A 20,044-nucleotide genomic window follows, 5' to 3' on the forward strand; every position below is an offset into this window, starting at 1 on the left:
ACCTAACAAATCTAAAAGGTGAAATGCAGAAATGAACAAAAAAAACCTTGTATTTAAAGATGGATAAGTTGATTTCTACTTCATACAAATTGGTAATCATGTCAATGCTGCATTTACAAAAATTCAGTAATGCACTTGTTAAAACAGAAAACTTTAGTGGCACTTCCCTACTCAGTCTTGTAGAAAGGAATCTTACCATATTATGACTACTTTGCACACTGTAACTGTTTAAACAACAAATTTATTTTCAGAAGTTTAGACAGCAGGTTCTACATAATGATATCGTATGATTTGTTACAACCGTGTATGGTAAACTGCTTCATTTATTAAACATGCCATATAGAATCTGAATAAATAATGCTACAAAGCCCAAGCTATGTACAAATATCTTGGGCAAAGTTATGTTTACAAACTTATATACAGTAAAAGAAACAAACCAGCCAATGTAATTGTCCAAATTATGCAACAAAACAAAATGTCACAAGTGATCGAGTTGATGCATAGAAACAAAAATCAATGCTGTAAATAGTTCAAAAGTTTGTTTATACAACTTCAGTTTTTTTTAAAAACAAACCAATTTACACTTAATGCTTAAATATATCTTCATAAATTTGACTTTAGAAATCAAGCAAAAATTGTACAGTTCAACATAAAAATTACAGGAATTGGTGTTTTAAAATATCACCAAATCCAGGCACATAACTGAGAAACCCAGACTATCTGGAGAGTCACACATCGTACAAGTGGCTTGAACAAATACCATATATACCAGAGTTAACTTTAAATATGTAGACTTTTCCCAATACTGGCTGGGATTTCAATTGTTAATTCTCAATATACAAATCTGTTGTCATGTATAATAGGAATAGCATTAAAATCCCCATGAATGGTAGGATAATGGTAAATTAACTACACTGCAGTAACAGTATACCAGAGATTAAGAGGTAAACTGTTTAATAAACACAATCTTAAAGAATAAGCAAGATAATAATTCAGAAGTTCCTACACACCGCAGTGCACTCCATTTGTGATCAGGGTTATCCGGTTTCTTGAAGTAGATGGTTAAAAATAAAAGATGTAGTTTGACTGTTCAGACACTGAGTGGCAGCATGCCTGGTGGTGAAGGTGGTGGTGCTGATCCAATTCCTACAGGTCCTTGTTCTAGACCATTTACTACCCTATATTCAACAAAAAAAAACCAAGATATGAAACAGTCTCATACAAACTTTCTACAGTGGTAGTAATTTACAACATTCATGACAGTAACATTAAATGAGAAGCGTTCCTCAAATTATCAAGTCCATTCTTAGCTCTGGGTTCAGGAGAAAATTTAAATTATACGATTCAATTTCCTTGTTTGGTTTGTTAATGGGTATAATTTTGAATTTTAGTATGTTTGTTTTCTGCACTATTACCTGGGGTTGAAAATTAAAGATGTACATTAAGTACGTTAGCACAAAAACTACAATAACATCATTTTCAAGTAAATTTAAATAGCTACCAAGTGCTACTAAACATTGATCCCTATCATATGCAATTGTGGCACAAAGCACATTGGATCAATCAATTTGATTTTTAAAACCTTAATTGCCATACTATAATATTTTGGTTTGATTCAATGCCATTTGATGTGCAATTTGGAAACATTTTATAAAAATAAAGCTACCCCAAGATGACTGGAATTCCTTCAAGTTGCCTGAAGTTGAAGAGTTTGATTTTGATAGGAGTTTTGGAAAGTGGAAATAGCAACATTCATATGAAAACCACTACAATAAATCATTAAATGATCAATTTGTCCAGATGCAACAGATTATTGTAAAATTACTGTGTATATTAGTTATTTCTGAAATGTATATAGTTTATATTTTTAGAAAATGTAAACATGCAGATCAGAAGACAGTAGCAAATGCACAACTTACTGTATATTTTAATGTAGGCACTTGTTAGTAGTGATTTTAAGTACAGCCATGCCTCAGCTTTTAATGTACAACAGACAAACCACAACCAGATAGCTATTAATAAAATATTACCCCCTCGGTATGAACCATTCTTTCCTTTCTTTAAACATTGTCCAGTTTTATTCTGATAATAAACTTTCTATTTAGTAATTAGTTGTTCAAATTGATTATTCCATTGCAAAACTTAGCTAAAGTGCACAAAGCTTTCACTGAGTGTTTCCGCATACATTTTAAACAAAATGTAAGTTTGATTTTCTTTCATTCACCATAACACTTAGCCAAGCAGGCTCAGTATGATGCAGAGTTGTCAGCACTTGACCAGAAAAGGTGTAAGGCTGGAGAGAAATCTACTCAAAATCTAAGTGCGTTCTGCAGTTACTCTTGCAAAGAAACTCCTAGGCAGAGTATACATAAACATGTGGAAAATGCTGTTACCTGTTAGACATATGTCTGAAAAAACCTCAGTCATAATTTTGATCAATATCCTGATTCTTAAAACAGCTTGAACAGCCATTTTCCACATTCTATAGTACCTCACTCAGCTTAACAGATATTATACATTACATAGGTTGGCACCACACAAACAACTGCGTAAATATGTTTCAATTGCAAAAAAAAAGGTGCTTTGTCAACAAGAGAATTTTCCATCTTAGATACAATGTCCACAGATCATTTGGCAAGCCCTATACATTGACTGCAAAAGCAAATGGTAAAAAATTTGAAGAGCCACCAACAAGCATTCTATTTTAAATCGAGGTTCTTACAAATGACAGAATACCAAATTCCCCGTGCAGTTAGTGGAAATTCGGCCTAAATCTAGTTGTTAATCCTGCTTTCATTTACTTCATTATTGTGCTTGCATGCAAGTGAATACTTGAAAAGGAATACAATAAAATTAATTACCCATGATAAACTTGGTGAAAAAGACTCTCTCTTTTCTGATAAAAGAAAAGACATACCGAATCAAATTTAAACATTTGTTGATTTCTAAACTAGTCTCAGGCGTCTTAAATACTTAAATCATTCTACATCTTAAAGCTAAAATCAGATTCTTGTTCAATTGATTACACCTAACTGAACAGGTTGGAAATTGTTGAAAGTTAGTGTTATGGAACTTTAATTTGTGGAATAAACCCAAATACTGCCCCACGTTGTCCCAAAAGGACAGGAATGAGCAGTTTGACAGTAAAAGAATGGACTGGATACAGCAGATAAAGGACAGAATGCCAGAGTACACCAAAATTACAGCACAATGCAATTTCATACTAATTTACTAACCTTTCTTTTGACCTCAGCTTTTACATGGGAGAATGCTATTTGGCAAGTATTCTCACTTTTGAAGAGGTTGACTTCAATTGAAATAAAGTTTCACAAGAGTTCATAGCTCATCAGTACCTCTCAAAGATTGCTCCTATTTGAGCCCAGATGCCAAGTATGGACTGGATATTTGCATGTACAGACTGCATTCTAAACTAAATTCCTGCTCATCATGCCTACATACCAATCTCAAGCACAAATCATCAGATAAAGAAACAGGCACGGCATGCTAGCAGCTCTATCACTCCCTGACGTGGAACACAACTCACGATTTGAAACTCATTGAGGCCAAATCAACAGAGGCCACAAATTCAGGATCAAATCTGGAATTTTCTCGTCTAAATAGTATAACAGCTGGACATGCTGTATCCACCGTGCCATCACAAGAAGCAATTAGACTCAAAATATTTCCATTTTGTTAAAGATAGTACTACTAAATTAGAAATTTAGTAAAGCTAAACTAATGTCAAACAAAACATTCAATTATTATTCAATCATATTTACGGAGAGATTTCACAGTTTGGAATAAAACTTTCTCTCTAATTTGCTTAGGTTTTTAACTTTTTTTTAAAAAACGTAGTGATCAAAACTAATAATCCCTCTTCATAACTGAATTACTTCTCCATAAATTTCAACATGCAGGAGAGAATAATTACAATTGCAGTTTAAGGAGCCTTAGTGAAATTCCGCAGTGAATCCTGCATCACAGAATCCCTACAATGCAGGAGGCCATTTGGCCTCCTGAGTCCACAACAACCTTCTAAAGAGCTCCCACCCAGCTCCCTACCATATCCCCTGGAAATGGTACACACAACTGCTGTGTGGAAGAGTGAATTATAAGGATTGAGGAACCTGGGAATGGTATTAAGTTTGTTGACTTATTGGGGCTGCATTCATTCAGACAAGTGGGGAGCATTCCATCACAATCCTGCCATGTGCCTTGATGGTGGATAGGCTTTGAGCAATCAGGAAATGGGTTACTCACTGCAGGATTCCTGGCTACAAGAGCAGTCAGAAGCTATGTATTTTTATGGCTCATTTAATTTCTGGTCAATGGTAACCCCCGAGATTATTGTTAGTGAGAAATTGAGTGGTGGTAACACACTGAATGTCAAGGGTAGATGATGGCCATTGCCTGATACTATGGTAGCATGAGTATTACTTGTCAGTTGTCAGTGCAAACTTGGATATCATCATAGACTGCTTCAGTATCAGAGTCGTCCCAAATAGTGAACATCCTCGCTACTGAGCTCAAGGTGGAGGGAAGGTCACTGATCAATCAGCTGAAGATGGCTGGGCTACGGACACTATCCTGAGGAGTTCCTGCAAACATGACTGATCTCCAAAAAACCACAACCATCTTCCTAAATGCTAGGTATCATTCTAATCCAAAACACTGATTTCACCTGGATTCCCAGAGGGCTTCTTGACGGGAAACTCATTGAAATGCAGCCTTGTTGTCAAGGGCAGTCCTCACCGATCCTCTGGAGGCTCCTTTGCACCAAGGCCACAATGTGTTCAGGAGCTGAGAGGCCCTGGGAGAACCCAAACTGAGCAGTGATCAGGTTATTGCTAAGCAAGTGCTGCTTGACAGCACTGCTCATGACTCCTTTATCACTTTACAGACAGTAGACTGATGGGGTAGTAATTGCCTGGATACTGCTTGCTGTGCAGACGATACGCCTGGGCAATTTTCCATACTGTCATGGAAATGCTCCATCAGGGTGTGAAGGCCTAGTGATATTGTCACTAGACTATTAACCCAGAAACTCAGCTAATGCCCTCAGGACCTGTAACTATTTAGAATTAAGAAACTAAACGAACACGAAACTACTGCTCACTGTCAGAAAAATCCATCGGGTTCACTGATGGGTCAAATCTTCCATCCTCACCTGGTTTGGCTTACATGTGATTCCAGAGCCACAATGTAGTTGGCTTTCAATTGTCTTCCGAAAGGGCCTAGCAAGCCACTCAGCTGTATTGTAACGATACTATTTTTCGAGGTGCATTTTGTCTCAATCTTCATTAAAAGTAAATAGCTTCCGAGGTCTTGGATTTTTTAAAAAGTTGGAACAATAGAAGCAGCCTGTATGGATGGGGTCAAGTCTCTCAGAACCAGGATTCTTAGTTTGAGCTTTCTGCAGTTGCCGGGGCTTTGAAGCTGGATGTGGCAACTCTTTAGTCCTCTGTATTACAGCTATAAGCTGGGAGTTTTCTTCCTGCTGCTAGAATCACATATGAGACAATCTATTTTACTAAATTTGCCTTTGCCAAGAGAGTGTGTTTATGGGATGTGACTATAGTGTAACAGTTAATTAGTAATCTAATATTTTGTTAAGCATTTCAACACAGTTACAGCAGTTTGTTTAAATTTTGTGTGTATTTTAACTGCAGTGTAAAAATAAAGTTGTTTAAAAGGTGAAAGCAAATTACTACGGATGCTGGAATCCAAAACCAAAAGAGAAAATGCTTGAAAATCTCAGCAGGTCTGGCAGCATCTGTAGTTTTCTCTTTTGGTTTCAGATTCCATCCGCAGTAATTTGCTTTTATCCAGTGTTTAACCCACTTCCACCTCTCTTCCAGGAACGCCTACCCTGAAGTACTGCTCTTCTCTCCGACATGATTTTTGTTTGTTTGTCTCTCTCTCTCTCTCCCACTGTCCACCTTCACTGCTTTCCTTTTCTCTCTGTGTTAGACAAGGTATTTACTAAGACTCGCTTCCACAGCCATATTTCCTTCCTCAGTGACGGTCTTCGCCTCAAACTTACTCCATGTGGATTTCAACTCAAATTCCACCCTGCATACAGCCTCCAGGATTACAGGTACTTGCACGATATACAAACAAAAACAGCTTTGACAAAAGGGTCAGGTAGACGCGAAACGTCAGCTCTTTTCTCTCCTTACAGATGCTGCCAGACCTGCTGAGATTTTCCAGCATTTTCTCTTTTGTTTAAAGGCGAGTAGTTTGACTCAATCCAATTACATCTGGAACACAATACCTAACACGTAGCTTTAAAATAAGAAGTTAGGGTCTACACAATTTTATTTTGAGGGGGTTTCGTCTACTCTATAACAGTATCAATTACTACAAAGTCTCAACAAAGAAATGAAATCAGACGGACCACATGGCATCGACCTAGACAGTGAAAATGACAACAGCAGAAACAGCCCTGCTGACCCTGCAAAGTCCTTTTCACTAACATCTGGGGGTTAGTGACAAAATTGGGAGAGCGGTCTCAAACCAGTCAAGCAATAGCCTTACTGTCATTTTCACAGAATTATACCTGATATACAATGTCCCAGACATTACCATCACCATCTCTGGATATGTTGCGACCCACAGGCAGGACATACCCAGAAGTGGCCGAATGTTGCCCTAGGAGTCCTCAACATCATCTCTAGGCCCCATGAAGTGTCATGGCTTCAGGTTAAACACTGGCAAGGAAACTTTCTGCTGATTGCCACATACCGTCCTTACTCAGCTGATGAATCAGTACTCCATGTCGAGCAACACTTGGAGGAAGCACTGAGGGAGATTTCAACGTGCACCACCAAGGGTGGCTGAGCAGCAGCATGACTGATCAAGCTGGTCAGATCCTAAAGTACATAACTGCTAGACTGGGTGTATGGAAGACGGTGAGGGAACCAAGTGGGAAAGTTTACTTGATCTCATCCTCACCAATGTGCCAGCTACAGATGGACTTTCCATGACAGCATCAGTAAGAGTTACCACACAGTCCTCGTGGAGACAAAGTTCCGCCTTCACATCAAGAATGCCCTCCATTGTGACGGGGCTATTTATGAAATCTCCTTCCAGTGAGTTGTTTAATTGTCCATCACCATTCATGACTCGATTTGGCAGAACTGCAGACCTTAGGTCAGATGCATTGCTTGTGGAATCATTTAGGTCTGTTTATCAACACAAAGCTGCATAGCTGATGAGAGCCACACCAACAGTCACTATGTCAATGCTGTTCCCAGCACATACTTCCAGTTTTGGAGGTCCACACAAAAAAATTTAGAGGGAATATAATTTGGCACTTGCTGCTTGATACACACTAGTCCTTTAACAGACTGACACCGATTTTTTAGGCACATCTGGTGATGCTCCAGGCATGCCCTCCTGCACTTATCATTGAGGCAGGGATGGACTAGGGGAAATGCTGGGTTGTGAGGGTGCTGAGGGACTGGGATTGCAATTCTGATTCTGATGGACCAGAGTGCCTCATGGATGCCCAATGGAGACTATTCTCACTGTGCAGACAGGACTTTGTGGTGGTCACTCCTGTAGACACTGTTATAGACTGATGCATCTGTGAAATGTAGATGAAGGAGAATGATTCCTCTGTTGGTTCCTCCACCACTTAACATAGACCTAGGTCTAATCTTTAGGACCCGACCAGCTTAGTCAGTAGTGGTTGACTCTGTGGTGGACACCCAAAATACATTTTGTGCCCTTGCCAACCTCAGTGCTACCTCCAAGTAGTGCCCAAAATGGAGGAGTAGTGGTTCATCAGTTTGAAGGTGGGGGTGTGCCTCATTGTCAAAGTAGAGAATTGAAAAATGTGTTGCTGGAAAAGCGCAGCAGGTCAGACAGCATCTAAGGAGTAGGAGAATCAACGTTTCTCCTGCTCCTTGGATGCTGCCTGACCTGCTGTGCTTTTCCAGCAACACATGTTTCAGCTCTGATCTCCAGTCCTCACTTTCTCATAGTAGAGGATTTCCAAGGCAACTCCTTCCTGACTGTATTCCACACTGCTTGGTTGTTCTGCAATTGGGACAGGACATAGTGGGCGGCACGGTGGTTAGCACTGCTGCCTCACAGCACCAGAGACCTGGGTTCAATTCCCGCCTCAGGCGACTGACTGTGTGGAGTTTGCACGTTCTCCCCGTGTCTGCGTGGGTTTCCTCCCACAGTCCAAAGATGTGCAGGTCAGGTGAATTGGCCACGCTAAATTCCCCGTAGTGTTAAGTACAGGCGTAAAAGTCGGGGAATGATTCTGGGTGGGTGAGCTACGACGGGTCGGTGTGGACTTGTTGGGTCGAAGGGCCTGTTTCCACACTAATCTAAATAATCTAATTTAATATACAGGAATAGCCATGGTGATATCTTGCTCATTGCCTATGAGGCAAGTTCTGTGAGACTGCTCTCCCAATTTTGGCACTAGCCCCCAGATGTTAGTAAGGATGACTTCTGCAGTTTCGACAGGACTAAGTTTGCAGTTGGCAACCCGAGAGTCATTACCAGCTGGTTTCATCATTTAAGATTTTTTAGCAGATAGATAAATGATTTGCCAGGTCATTTCAGAGGACAGTTAGGAGGCAAACACATTGCTATTGGTCTGGAGCTACACAGACTAGACCAGACAACGATGGAAAATTTCCCTTCTTAAAAGGACGTTAGTGAACCAAAAATGTACTTTTTTAAAACAAAACAATTGACGATGCTCAGATGGTCATGAATAAATTTTTAATTCTAGATTTAAAACAAAACAATTTCACTACCTGTGGTGTCTCCGGAGTATCTGCAGATTACTATTTCTTTATTACCATTGCATTACTGCACCCCCCTCCAACATGCTTTAGGTAGGCATCTCATCTGTATACAGAATACTGCAGATTACACATTAACATTTGCCTGAAAGGGTACAGTTTTGAGTAGAAAAGCAAGCTGCTATTTTTAAAAGCCAAAAGCCCATACAACTGGTGTCTGCCGCAGGTTGGGTTAAGAACAAAAATCACTTCTTGAATATCTCAATAAATACATATATACTGTGTCAGTGTGACGTAGTGACTTGGATGAATAAATAGTAAGCAACTAAAAGTGGGAATGGGGTGAAAAGAGTAAAGAGAAAGGATGAAGGATTGCAGGAAAATAGATCCGAAGCTGAATCCAGAAGAGATCCACAGTGGCCTTTGAGGTATACAGCACCAAAAGGAGGTTAGACAACCCACACATCTTAGCAGCTGCTTGAAAATGCCATTCAACTAGTTTCTCACCCTTATTCCAGTCTTTTTCCATTAAAGTAATAAATGCAATTTGTTTGAATGTTACCACTAAGTCTGTTTCTACCATTCACTCAGGCAGTGTCTTCCAGATTCTCTCAACTTGCAGCATTAGAAAATGTCCACCCACTTTTCTCCAGGTTTTTTAAACCAATACTCAATACTAGCAAAGTGTACCAGTGTACTAAAAGTTTAATTATTTGCTGATTTGTTTTCTTAAAGAATGATTGGCACTTTTGTGCGTATTAAATACTTACCCTTTGTCAAAATATGTTGCAAGACCTGAATTAGAAAACTTTGCACTGTTGACCATAGCAGAGGTGCCATTGCCATTCCCTGAACTGTAACTTTTTCTTGTTGCTTGGTCCTTTGCAAAATTTCTGCATGCTGCTAATTTTGATTCTAAGGCCTGAAAAAAGTCAACTGTTCGTTAGTGGGAAAAATTAAAATGAAAGAATTCCATACAACAGTTTGAATTAATAAAGGAACTTTTACTTTCCATTAGACTGTTCAAAGAGAATTCACGATAGCTCCCCCACCATCTCACCACAAAAATAGCACTGAATTTTTTTGAACAACAATTTCAAAGTAACTAAAACAAGCTAGAAAGGAAAACAATACCTGATCTATAATGTTTATACTTAAAATTTAGAACAATGGCAGATGACAAAAATCAGACCTGGCTCAATTGTGGATAGAGGAATATAGAATACCATTTTGTCTTTTGAGCCTGTTTTGGCATTTGATGAGATCAAGGCCTGTCTATAATCTTTGTTTTATATCCCTGAATATAAATGACTAACAAAAATCTATCAACTTCAAAATTAAAATGAACTGATCCAGCATCAACTATTGCTTGTGAACAAGTGTTCCAAATTTTGATCACACTTCCCTTTATTCAAAGGAGGCCCAGCTCGAATTTATTGACTTTAATCTTGCAGAGTGGCTAACCTGGACTTTTATACAGCTGCGTGACCTCTTGCAATGCACAAAGTAACCTGAAATATTGTACTTCTTGGCTGTGAAGCATTTGAGATGGTAGTAATGAAAAATCTTTCTTTTAAGTCTGCTAGATTAAAAAAATCCATAATTGCAAGAGCCTTTGTGAATAAGTTTTGTACCAGTCCACCCATCCAATGTTTGGATCTCAGCTGTCTCTAGCTTTTCAATATGGAGAACAAATCCTGATCTATTTAGTGAATGTCTACATGCTGCAGTTTCATTGACTGAATTAATATCTTCATAATTTTATGCTTCTACACAAGAGAGGGAAAACAGTCTAAAATTCAAAGTTGATTTTAACGTGTTCTGCATGAGCTCATAGTCCTTTCTTGCCAACAAATAATAAATTATCTTAACCTCCCTTTACTCCACATCTGCTAATGATGACTCATGCTGCAGTTCAGATTCACGGTGGCACACGCTCAATTTAATACAAATGACCTTTCATCATCAGCAAAGCCGAGCACGGAATGATGACAGGTTGTTTAACCTGAAGGTCACACATAACACGGAGGTTGCTGTTAAGTAGGAACTCTTGCAACTTTCTTTCTCAAATCCAGATCAACTGCAGTGTTCTTTTTCCCTATCAAAATGTATATATTCTTAAAATATTAAAGATCTGGTATAATTCGGAATGTTAATTAGAAATAGTACTTACCCCTACTTTTCTTAAAAGATCCCCAACAATATTTAGTGCAGATATTCTTGCTGATGGAGTTAATGGTGTTGCACCATAGCCATTTGGTATAGCTAAAAACAATAAGCCTTAAAGTTTTACACATGTAATATGAGCACACTGATATACACACACCTGACAAACAGCTCAATTTAATAGTTCCCAAAGAGTAATCATTATGTGATTAACCAGTACTTGTTTCCCTGGTTGTTTCACAACCAACATGTGAACTTTAAATCATTTTAAACAGCAGTCAACTAAATCTTCCAGCTGGTACTAATTATACCCTTGTTTAGCCTCATACACTACTGGCACGACAAATTTAGACTGCAGTTTTTATAAATAGCCTGCACCCCTACAATATAAGGCACATGATGTTTGGACAAGGTGCTGGCAGTCACATGGACAGAATCTGACCTAGGAAACATATGTGGCATCACAATTGAATGGAGTCCCATGTTTTCAGACACTGTCTTACCAAGACAGAGCAATGCTGTTGTTTTGAGCTTTAAAATGTTACCGCTGATATCAAATCAGTGCCACTTTCAATAACACGACACTCATCCACAGGTTCAATCATTAAGCACATCGACCTGGACCCAATATATCGACCACTGCAATAGACAGCTGGAACGGACAACCGGAAGTGGCAGAGACAAACCACTACAAATACTGGAGGAAAGATTACAGAAGCACTTCACAGGAAGCTCCCAGCGCTGAGACAGGGGACGAAACATCTGCAACACAAATTCCCAGCTCGGCGAACAGAACTACAATCATAATTCTTGGTGAGCTCATTTTTGTGCAGCAATCAGCACTCGGTCTTTAAATTTCATTTCATGCCATACGATGGCATTGTATAACTGTTTTGCTTTTATACAATTTTACTGGAAGAGTAGGATGAGGGTGTTATATGATATTTCAGTATAAACTATATAGCAATATGCCCATATGCATATTGGAAACTCCACCTTGAATCTTTGCACGCTATGGACACCCTTCCCAGCTGTTGAGAATGAGACATTAGTTTTACATCTCACATTAGAAAACAAAATGTAGCCTCCAAAACTCTGTTGCTCTGTTGTCCAAATTGTACTTTTGAACCAAGAACAACAATACAAAGTGGTGACTAAAAGTAAAGTAACAAGGAGGCCTGGAGTTTCCACTTGGTGTTGTTTACGACATGCAATGTTATTTTTAAAAATTTACAGTCTTTTAGAGTTTGTCCATTTGTGCCAATCTCTCAGACTGTGCAGTGATACATGAAGGAGTACCAGCAGAAACTTGAAGTGAAAAAGCAAACACATTTCAAAGCAAGCAATTTTGGGCATAAATTCCAGATCATTGATTTCACCCAGAATGTAAAGTCTCAGAATATGTTACTTAAAACAAGCACTGAACACACTATTATAAATAATATCCTGTGATCGAACCCAGTTTCACCTGCTCTTGGTCCCTGTACTGAATTTAGTTAGGCTGATCAACTAATAACTCAAGTAAATATTTATTGCTCACTTTTCAGTTTTTCTGATTACTCTATTAAAGAAACATTTTCAATATTTTATATTTTACATTATAAATTTGCACTAAATGGATTTTTACTTAAACACAAAGCACTAGATTGTACTTGAACACTGCCAAGACCAAAATAGATCAATTTATAATTCTGCATTGAAACATACTTGAGCATTACTACTGTACCCATGAAACTGCTCAACCACACACTGTGTACACAATCCTTTATCCAAAGCCCTCTGAAAACCAGCTGGTTTTCAGATTTCAGAAAAAGTGACAGTTTAACACTGAAATTTTTTTTAAAAATACTTAAAACAGCAGACACACCTGACAGTACTATGGGCCCTGAGACAGAATTGACCCCTGCCAGTGCTGGGTCACGCCCCCACATCACATCAGTGAGATGTGGGGCAAGTAGGTGTGGAGTAGGGTTAACTGTTTGCATGCCAAACCTCATTAATGAGAAAAAAACTTAAAATCTTCATATTTTGGAACTTATCAGATTTTGGATCAAGGATTGTCTACCTGCACCAGCATTAGCTCAACCCCTATCACTACCAGTGAAATTAAATTGTGTTTACCCAAGTGACTTATGACATGAACACCATTCTGATTTCTTGGAAAAGTTGATTAGTATAGAGCACAGGTGGATGTAAAGTCAGAGGATCCTTTCTGCATTTATATACTTATGTATCTCTAATGGCAATCTCAAGATTGAAATGAAGTTAGTATTTAGTTCATTAACTGCCAAATTAGTTAATATAGTTCATTAATGCAGATGTTATTACAATTGATTCTCCGATAGCTGGTTGAAAAGGGAGTTGTTTTCCCAAATATGACTGATTCGAGTTGGTAGCCATTTTAATTTCTAACAAATAAATACAAATTGCTGGAGAAATTCAGCAGCATTATGGAAAGAATTCTTATATGTCAGCTTACTTCAAAACATAATAAACAGCCTATACTTTTAAATGCACGTACACAAACTCAGAATTAATGTTCTGGTGATGCTTCAAAAACTTACACCACATACCTTTGGGTGAAGCAAATCCATTGCTGGCAGTTCTTCCTACAGGCGTGGCTGGTAGAGAAAGGGACGCTTGAACAGCTGTATCCATCTTCTCACACTCTAGCGTTGGTGAACTAGGGGCAGATTTTCTTGTCACTTCCTGCCTTTCCCTGACAGCTAACTCTTGACGCAGATCTGCAAAAATATTCACAGCACCATGGTTGAACAAAAATTGCGCAGAGTAAAAGTTTCAAATGTTAATTTAATATAATTTTAGTAGCTAAATGTTAAGATAAAGGTTACAACAACTCAATAACCAACTCATGTGTGCTACTGACAATGACATCTCCAAATGGCCCAACTGATACAAGAACTCAAATTACATATAGCTGTATTGATATGCACTTCATATTGAGCAACAAATAACGAACCTAGTGTGGGAGGTTTTGTCTTGCTTCCACACTATTGTTAACATTGGTATTGCCGAGTGGTCTGAGGGAATGACTGATGTCTAGCTTGGTCCTGCTAACCTCTCTTTTCTGGACTTCTCAAATATGAGACAGTTCAGTGTACTCATGTTTAATACTCCGAGTGCATAGTAGAAACAGAACATGCCTGTATGTTAAATTTATTGTAAATTACTGTTTCTTAGAGCGAGAAGCTTGGTTTTACTAAGATTTTGTTTATGGTGTTGTCAAGCAACTATTGGAATAATCAAGCACAGGGAGGCCAGCAGTCAGAAAGCAGGCAACTAGAAACAAAGACACTTTTTTTAATACAGTACCACATCACATTGCTGATGCGGGTACTACTGCAGAATTATTCCTGAATATAAAAGTATATTGCATTAAAAATCACCAATTCAGCATACTGATTTCTTTTCCCCTTCTTTTTAAATAAAAAGGTGAAGGGTCTTGCATTTATTCAGCGCTTTACAAGAATAGAAGACATGCCAAAGCATTTCTCAATGGGATACTTTAAGCATAGTCACTATTGTGATGTAGGTATTATGTGGCAAAGGAATCAACTTTTGCAATCTCTGGAAAAGTAGGAAAGCTCAAATTTATGTACACAAGTCCCAGCATTGCTTTGTTGTTATTTGTAAATAATGTCAGTATCATAGTTTAACACTATCTGTTTTAATTCAATGCTATTTGCCAATCTTCCTGTTGTGGCTTGCCTGCTCATGTGGACTTCCTTTTGACACTTCTACTCTTGGCATCAGTTCCTCTCCACAACCTACTCTGTTCTCAGTCTCATTTCCTGCCCTAACTGCTGGCTGCAATTTAACACCCTCTCCTGCAAAGCCTGGTCTCCTCCCTAGCTCCATGTCCCCATGGCTTGACTCACCTCACCTTGCAGCAGCTTCTACCCAGGCATCTCCCCATCTTCCGTTCTTGCTTTATGCTGTGCTTTTAGCCATTTCTGAACTCAAGTCCTCATCTCCAGTCAGCGACATAAGTTAGTCAGTGCAGTGGCTCCAGTTGACAGCTGCATGACAATGTCTGCCACTAGATGGGGCCAGGTAAGTCTAAAAATACTAGAGTTTGTGTATTTTTCAAACTATGCATATGTACTGCATTTCTTATGTTCATGATGCATTTTAGTTTGCAAGTTATGTCAGCTAGGAATGCATGTTTGTTACAGTATTTCAAATTGTGTATTGTTTTTTCTGGGCAAGAACTATTACAAGGAACCCAATTTGAAGCTTTTAACTCTGGGATGCCCAGATTCACTTCAGGATTTTTAGGAACTGAACCATATAAGTATGTAAAGACTCAACTGTATTGTACTTACATTTGTGGTTCCACCGTTAAAGTTTGTCTGCATTTAATTGATCCTGCTGAAACATTGTACTTAAAAATAAACTCCTGAATTGAACTCACCTCGGGCTTCATCCTTTAACCTTTGAACAGAAACAAGAAGTGACTCCTTCTCATCAAGTTCACTTTCTAAAAATGCATTTCTTTCAATTGCTTGATTCAGCCGCTGTTCAAAGTCCTCTAATGATACTATGGTAGCCCTAAAAAGGAGAAAAAAAGACAAGTAATTCTGGGATTCACATTAGACAAGCTATGAAACAACAATACTGATTCTTTGGGGAAAAAAAAGTGTTCCACTACTCAACATGATTAAGTAGTAATAAAGTACAATTTACCAAAGGAAAAACCATTTTGCGTATACTATATAATTAAGAACATTGACATATTTAACAATGCAAAATGATAAACTTAATCATTCTGAACAATCTTCTTGATGATGATGATAGTTGTTCATTTTCAACAGATTTTTTTAAAAAAGTTTAATTAAACACCGGTTGCATTTACTTGGTACCTTTAACTGTAGGAAACTGTTCCAAGGCACTTCACAGGATGACAAATGGACAAAATTTGAGACCCATTCAATAGAAAAATAAAAGGAATGCTTAAAGAAGTGATTTTTTTTAAAGCAGCTGACAGATATAAAGAAATCAAGATTTTGGGGATAAAATTTGAGTCTAGGGCATAGATATAAATGATGTGAAGGCAGGCTGTTGGGGAAAAAGTTCAAGTTCGGAATTAAAGAGAGTACAGTTTTTGAGGGTTGCAACTCAATCACTTTGCAGACACGGAGGTGGTCATGGAGAAATGTGAATACAAGGATGAGAAATTTAAAAACAAGACATTGGTGAATTGGGTACCAATGTAGGTCAGTGGACAGAGAAACAATGTCAGTGTGATTTGGTGTGGATTAGGATACCAGCAACAGAAGTATTATGGAGTTAAGTTTCTGAATTACATAAGATGACAGGCAGGTTAAGACGGCATTGGAACAATGGAGTTTGCAAACTTGCACGTAATTTAAATGAGGAAAAGTCCAATTAGGTCCAACATGCAACAATTTTTGCTTTAATGACTTTGCATATAAAGTACAGGTCATTCTGCTACAATACATTTCATTAATACAAATTCGCTATAACATGATTAAAGAATTTGGGGCATTTTCTATAGTGTAAACTTTTAAAGCGTGTATTGGTTATAATGCCGTTCCGGCCTCATTAGTTTAATGAGTGCTATTACTCAATTTTTCTTAAAACAGGATTACATGAGAACAGAACTACTGTCTTATAGCAGAACTGACTATAAAAGATAATATTTTGTATCATTTCGAGGACATGATACAAGAGCGTCCTTTAATCCCCAAAGGTTGCCCGGTGCATACCCAGAGTCAGTCTCCAGTATAAGTACAGGCTTTCCATTATCAAGAGATCAACTAAACAAATAATACTTAGTTTCATATTAAATTTTCTTTGAAAAAGCAAGCTCTTACCTTTTGGCTCGTTCTAAATCATCATTTGCCTGCTCCAATTCTCTAACGTATTTATGCAGCTGATCTTTGATACCTCTCGTTTGACCCAAGTCATCTTCTAGCATAGATATCTGTTTATAACTCTGTGCATATTGTTGTTCAAGTTTCTCCTGAAAGTAAAACAGCAAAATCAAAAGCAATTGCCAAGATTGGATTTGGGGTAATTTAAAACTTTTAAAATCTAGACCACATTTTATGAGCCTACACATAGTGATACCATGGAAGTCACAGTCTCCTTTGGGGTGGCACAGTGGCTCAGCAGTCAGCACTGCTGCCTCACAGCACCAGGGACCCAGGTTCAATTCTAGCCTTGGGAAGCTGTGTGGAGTTTGCACATTCTCCCCATGGGTTCCCTCCAGGTGCTCTGGTTTCCTCCCACAATCCAAAGATGTCCAAGGTTAGGGGAAATGGCTATGCTAAATTTCCCTTAGCTTTCAGTGTTGGTTAGGTGCATTCGTCAGGGGTAAATATAGGGTAGGGGGAAAGCATCCGAGTGGGTTACTCTTTGAAGGGTTGGTGTGGTCCGAAGGACCTGTTTCCACACTGAAGCAATTCTATGATTCTAACCCAAAAGATTTCAAATTAGGTCCGATTGAATTAAATAGTTCACAAAGTTACAAATCACCTCAAAAATCAACCAAATAACCAACCAGGTTCTAAGCCTAAATAAACCACAATTTGAATTCCAGAAACAAATGATTATTTTTGGGGCTGTTTTCCCTGGAGTGTCGGAGGCTGAGGGGTGATCTTATAGGAGGTTTACAAAATTATGAGGGGCACGGATAGGATAGGACAGGATAAATAGACAAAGTCTTTTCCCTGGGGTCAGGGAGTCCAGAACTAGAGGGCATAGATTTAGTTTGAGAGGGGAAAGATATGAAAGAGACCTAAGGGACAACTTTTTCACACAGAAGGTGGTATGTATATGGAGTGAGCGGCCAGAGGAAGTGGTGGAGGCTGGTACAATTGCAACATTTAAGAGGCATTTGGATTGGTATATGAATAGAAAGGGTTTGGAGGGATATGGGCCGGGTGCTGGCAGGTGGGACTAGATTGGGTTGGGATATCTGGTTGGCATGGACAGGTTGGACTGAAGGGTCTGTTTCCATGCTGTACATCTCTATGATTCCATTTAAAATTACCTTCCTTGATCAGCATTCTAAATACAAATTCAAATGATCCAATTACTTTATTGCAATGACTTGCCTCTTTTGATCTACTACTGTACACTACTACTCAATGAAATGATTGGCAGGGTGGGTTAGAGCATAGGGTTTTTCGCTTCTGGGATAGGAATTCATAGCCTGGACTGAAAGATAAAAATATCTGTTCTCATTTCTAGATGCAAGAATTCAAAATTAAAATTATGAAAGGTTAAGACCAAATTCAAAGTGGTACATATTGACAACATACAACAGCTGTCTCAAGCCAAGGCTGTACGGATCGTTGGCAGAAATCTTTTTCCAATGAAGTTGGGGAAACCACTATTCGCTATTAAAGGTGTACTTCATCTTTGACAATAAAATTCAATGGGAGAGAGATAGGATAGTGATAAAATATGGATCAATTTTCCAGTGCTATTGTCTGATTTTAATACCTGGACTTTCATGGATTGAAATGATCTCCATTAAAAAAATGGACTTAATTATTTATTAAATAATTTTAGTGGAGGTTGGTTCTTATTTAATTAAACGAGACTGAAATCATAAAACAATGTATTTTCATTTTGATTTAATGCTTTTGAAAAAAGTTAATATACTGCAGGTAAAAGAGGAAACACCTGCGGTTATCTGCTCAAAAGCTAGGACTTCCAGGTATTAAGATACACAAACCATGTGTATTTTCGGGAGCAGCTTTTAAGCAGAGCAGAGGAGATGGATTTGTAAGTGGAATCAAGAACATTCACCCTGCTGTTTTAAAAAAGATAAAGCGCAGTGCTAAAGCAAATTGAAGAAGAATCTGAACAGAGCTCAAAATATATCTGCAATATTCATAGCTGCCATGGATCCAGGACATCCTAACAAACCATGGTCTTAGATGAAACGAATAACTGTTTTCATTGAGGAAATGACAAGTAATTTTCCAGAGAGATTTTAAGGGATGAGGGACACATGACAAATCAAAGAAAATTAATATTCAAGCAGGACATAAACAGTTAATGGTAGGATCCTGGGGACTGTTGTCGAAGAGACCTTTAGGGGTACAGGTTCAAAGTTCCTTGAAAATGAAGTCGCCGGTAAAGAGGATGGTGAAGGCAATATTTGGCATGCTTGCCTCCATCGGGGAGTGAATAGAGGTATAGAAGTTGGGATGTCATGTTGTGGCGGTACAGGATGTTTGTGAGGCGATTTTCAGGAATACTGCATTCAGTTCTGGTCTTCCTGCTATAGGAAAGATATTGTTAAATTTGAAAGAGTTCATAAAAGATTTACAAGCAAGTTGCCGAGATTGGAGGGTTTGAGCTTTGCGATAGGCTGGGGCTTTTTCTCCCTGGAGCAGAGGCTGAGGGGTGACCATATAGTGGTTTATGAAATCATGATGGGCACGGACAGGGTAAATAGAAAAGATCTTTATCCTAGTAGGGGAGTCCAAAACTAGAAGGGATAGGTTTAAATTGAAGTAACCAGAGGCAACTTTGTCATGCAGAAGGGATGCATGTATGGAATGAGCTGTCAGAAGTGGGGGTGGTGGCGAGTACAATTACAACATTTAAAAGGCTTCTGGATTGGTGTATGAATAAGGAGTGTTCAGAGCGATATGGGCCAAATGCTGGAAGATGGGATTAGATTAATTTAGGATACCTGGTCAATGCAGACAAGTTGGACTGAAGGGTCTGTTTCCATGCTGTATAACTATGACAATGTTGGTTCCATTGAAAAAGTTAAACGGGTCTGAAAGCTGCCAAGTCCCTTGGACCTGATATTCTACACCATAATGCAGAAACTAGCAGCTATGGGGAGAACTGATGCATTGCCGATCTTTGCAGAAAATTCTAGAGGACTGGAAAGTAGAAAATGTTGTCCCACTATTTATGATTGAAAATGCGTTGCTGGTTAAAGCACAGCAGGTCAGGCAGCATCCAAGGAATAGGAAATTCGACGTTTCAGGCATAAGCCCTTCATCAGGAATGAGGAGAGGGTGGCCGGCAGGTTAAGATAAAAGGTAGGGAGGAGGGACTTGGGGGAGGGGCGATGGAGATGTGATAGGTGGAAG

General features: G+C 38.6%; 1 protein-coding gene across 4 annotated transcripts in view; it reads right to left on the reverse strand.

Moving 5' to 3' along the window:
* Nucleotides 1-225: 225 nt before the first annotated feature.
* Nucleotides 226-20,044, reverse strand: part of LOC132827646 (nuclear distribution protein nudE-like 1) — an 81,458-nt gene continuing 61,639 nt past the window's right edge. For 3 of the 4 annotated variants that reach the window (XM_060844235.1, XM_060844234.1, XM_060844233.1), the window contains 6 exons: nucleotides 16,793-16,941; nucleotides 15,370-15,506; nucleotides 13,508-13,678; nucleotides 10,942-11,033; nucleotides 9,539-9,690; nucleotides 226-1,178 (listed from right to left, as the gene is read on the reverse strand). In XM_060844235.1, the coding sequence (XP_060700218.1) occupies nucleotides 1,091-1,178; nucleotides 9,539-9,690; nucleotides 10,942-11,033; nucleotides 13,508-13,678; nucleotides 15,370-15,506; nucleotides 16,793-16,941 (789 nt within the window). In that variant the 3' untranslated portion in view covers nucleotides 226-1,090. Of the gene's footprint in view, nucleotides 1,179-2,861; nucleotides 2,897-9,538; nucleotides 9,691-10,941; nucleotides 11,034-13,507; nucleotides 13,679-15,369; nucleotides 15,507-16,792; nucleotides 16,942-20,044 lie in introns of all 4 variants that reach the window. The other variant, XM_060844236.1, reaches the window with a different exon arrangement.

Source organism: Hemiscyllium ocellatum, chromosome 25, assembly GCF_020745735.1.
Source record: "Hemiscyllium ocellatum isolate sHemOce1 chromosome 25, sHemOce1.pat.X.cur, whole genome shotgun sequence".
Lineage (NCBI taxonomy): Eukaryota > Metazoa > Chordata > Chondrichthyes > Orectolobiformes > Hemiscylliidae > Hemiscyllium > Hemiscyllium ocellatum.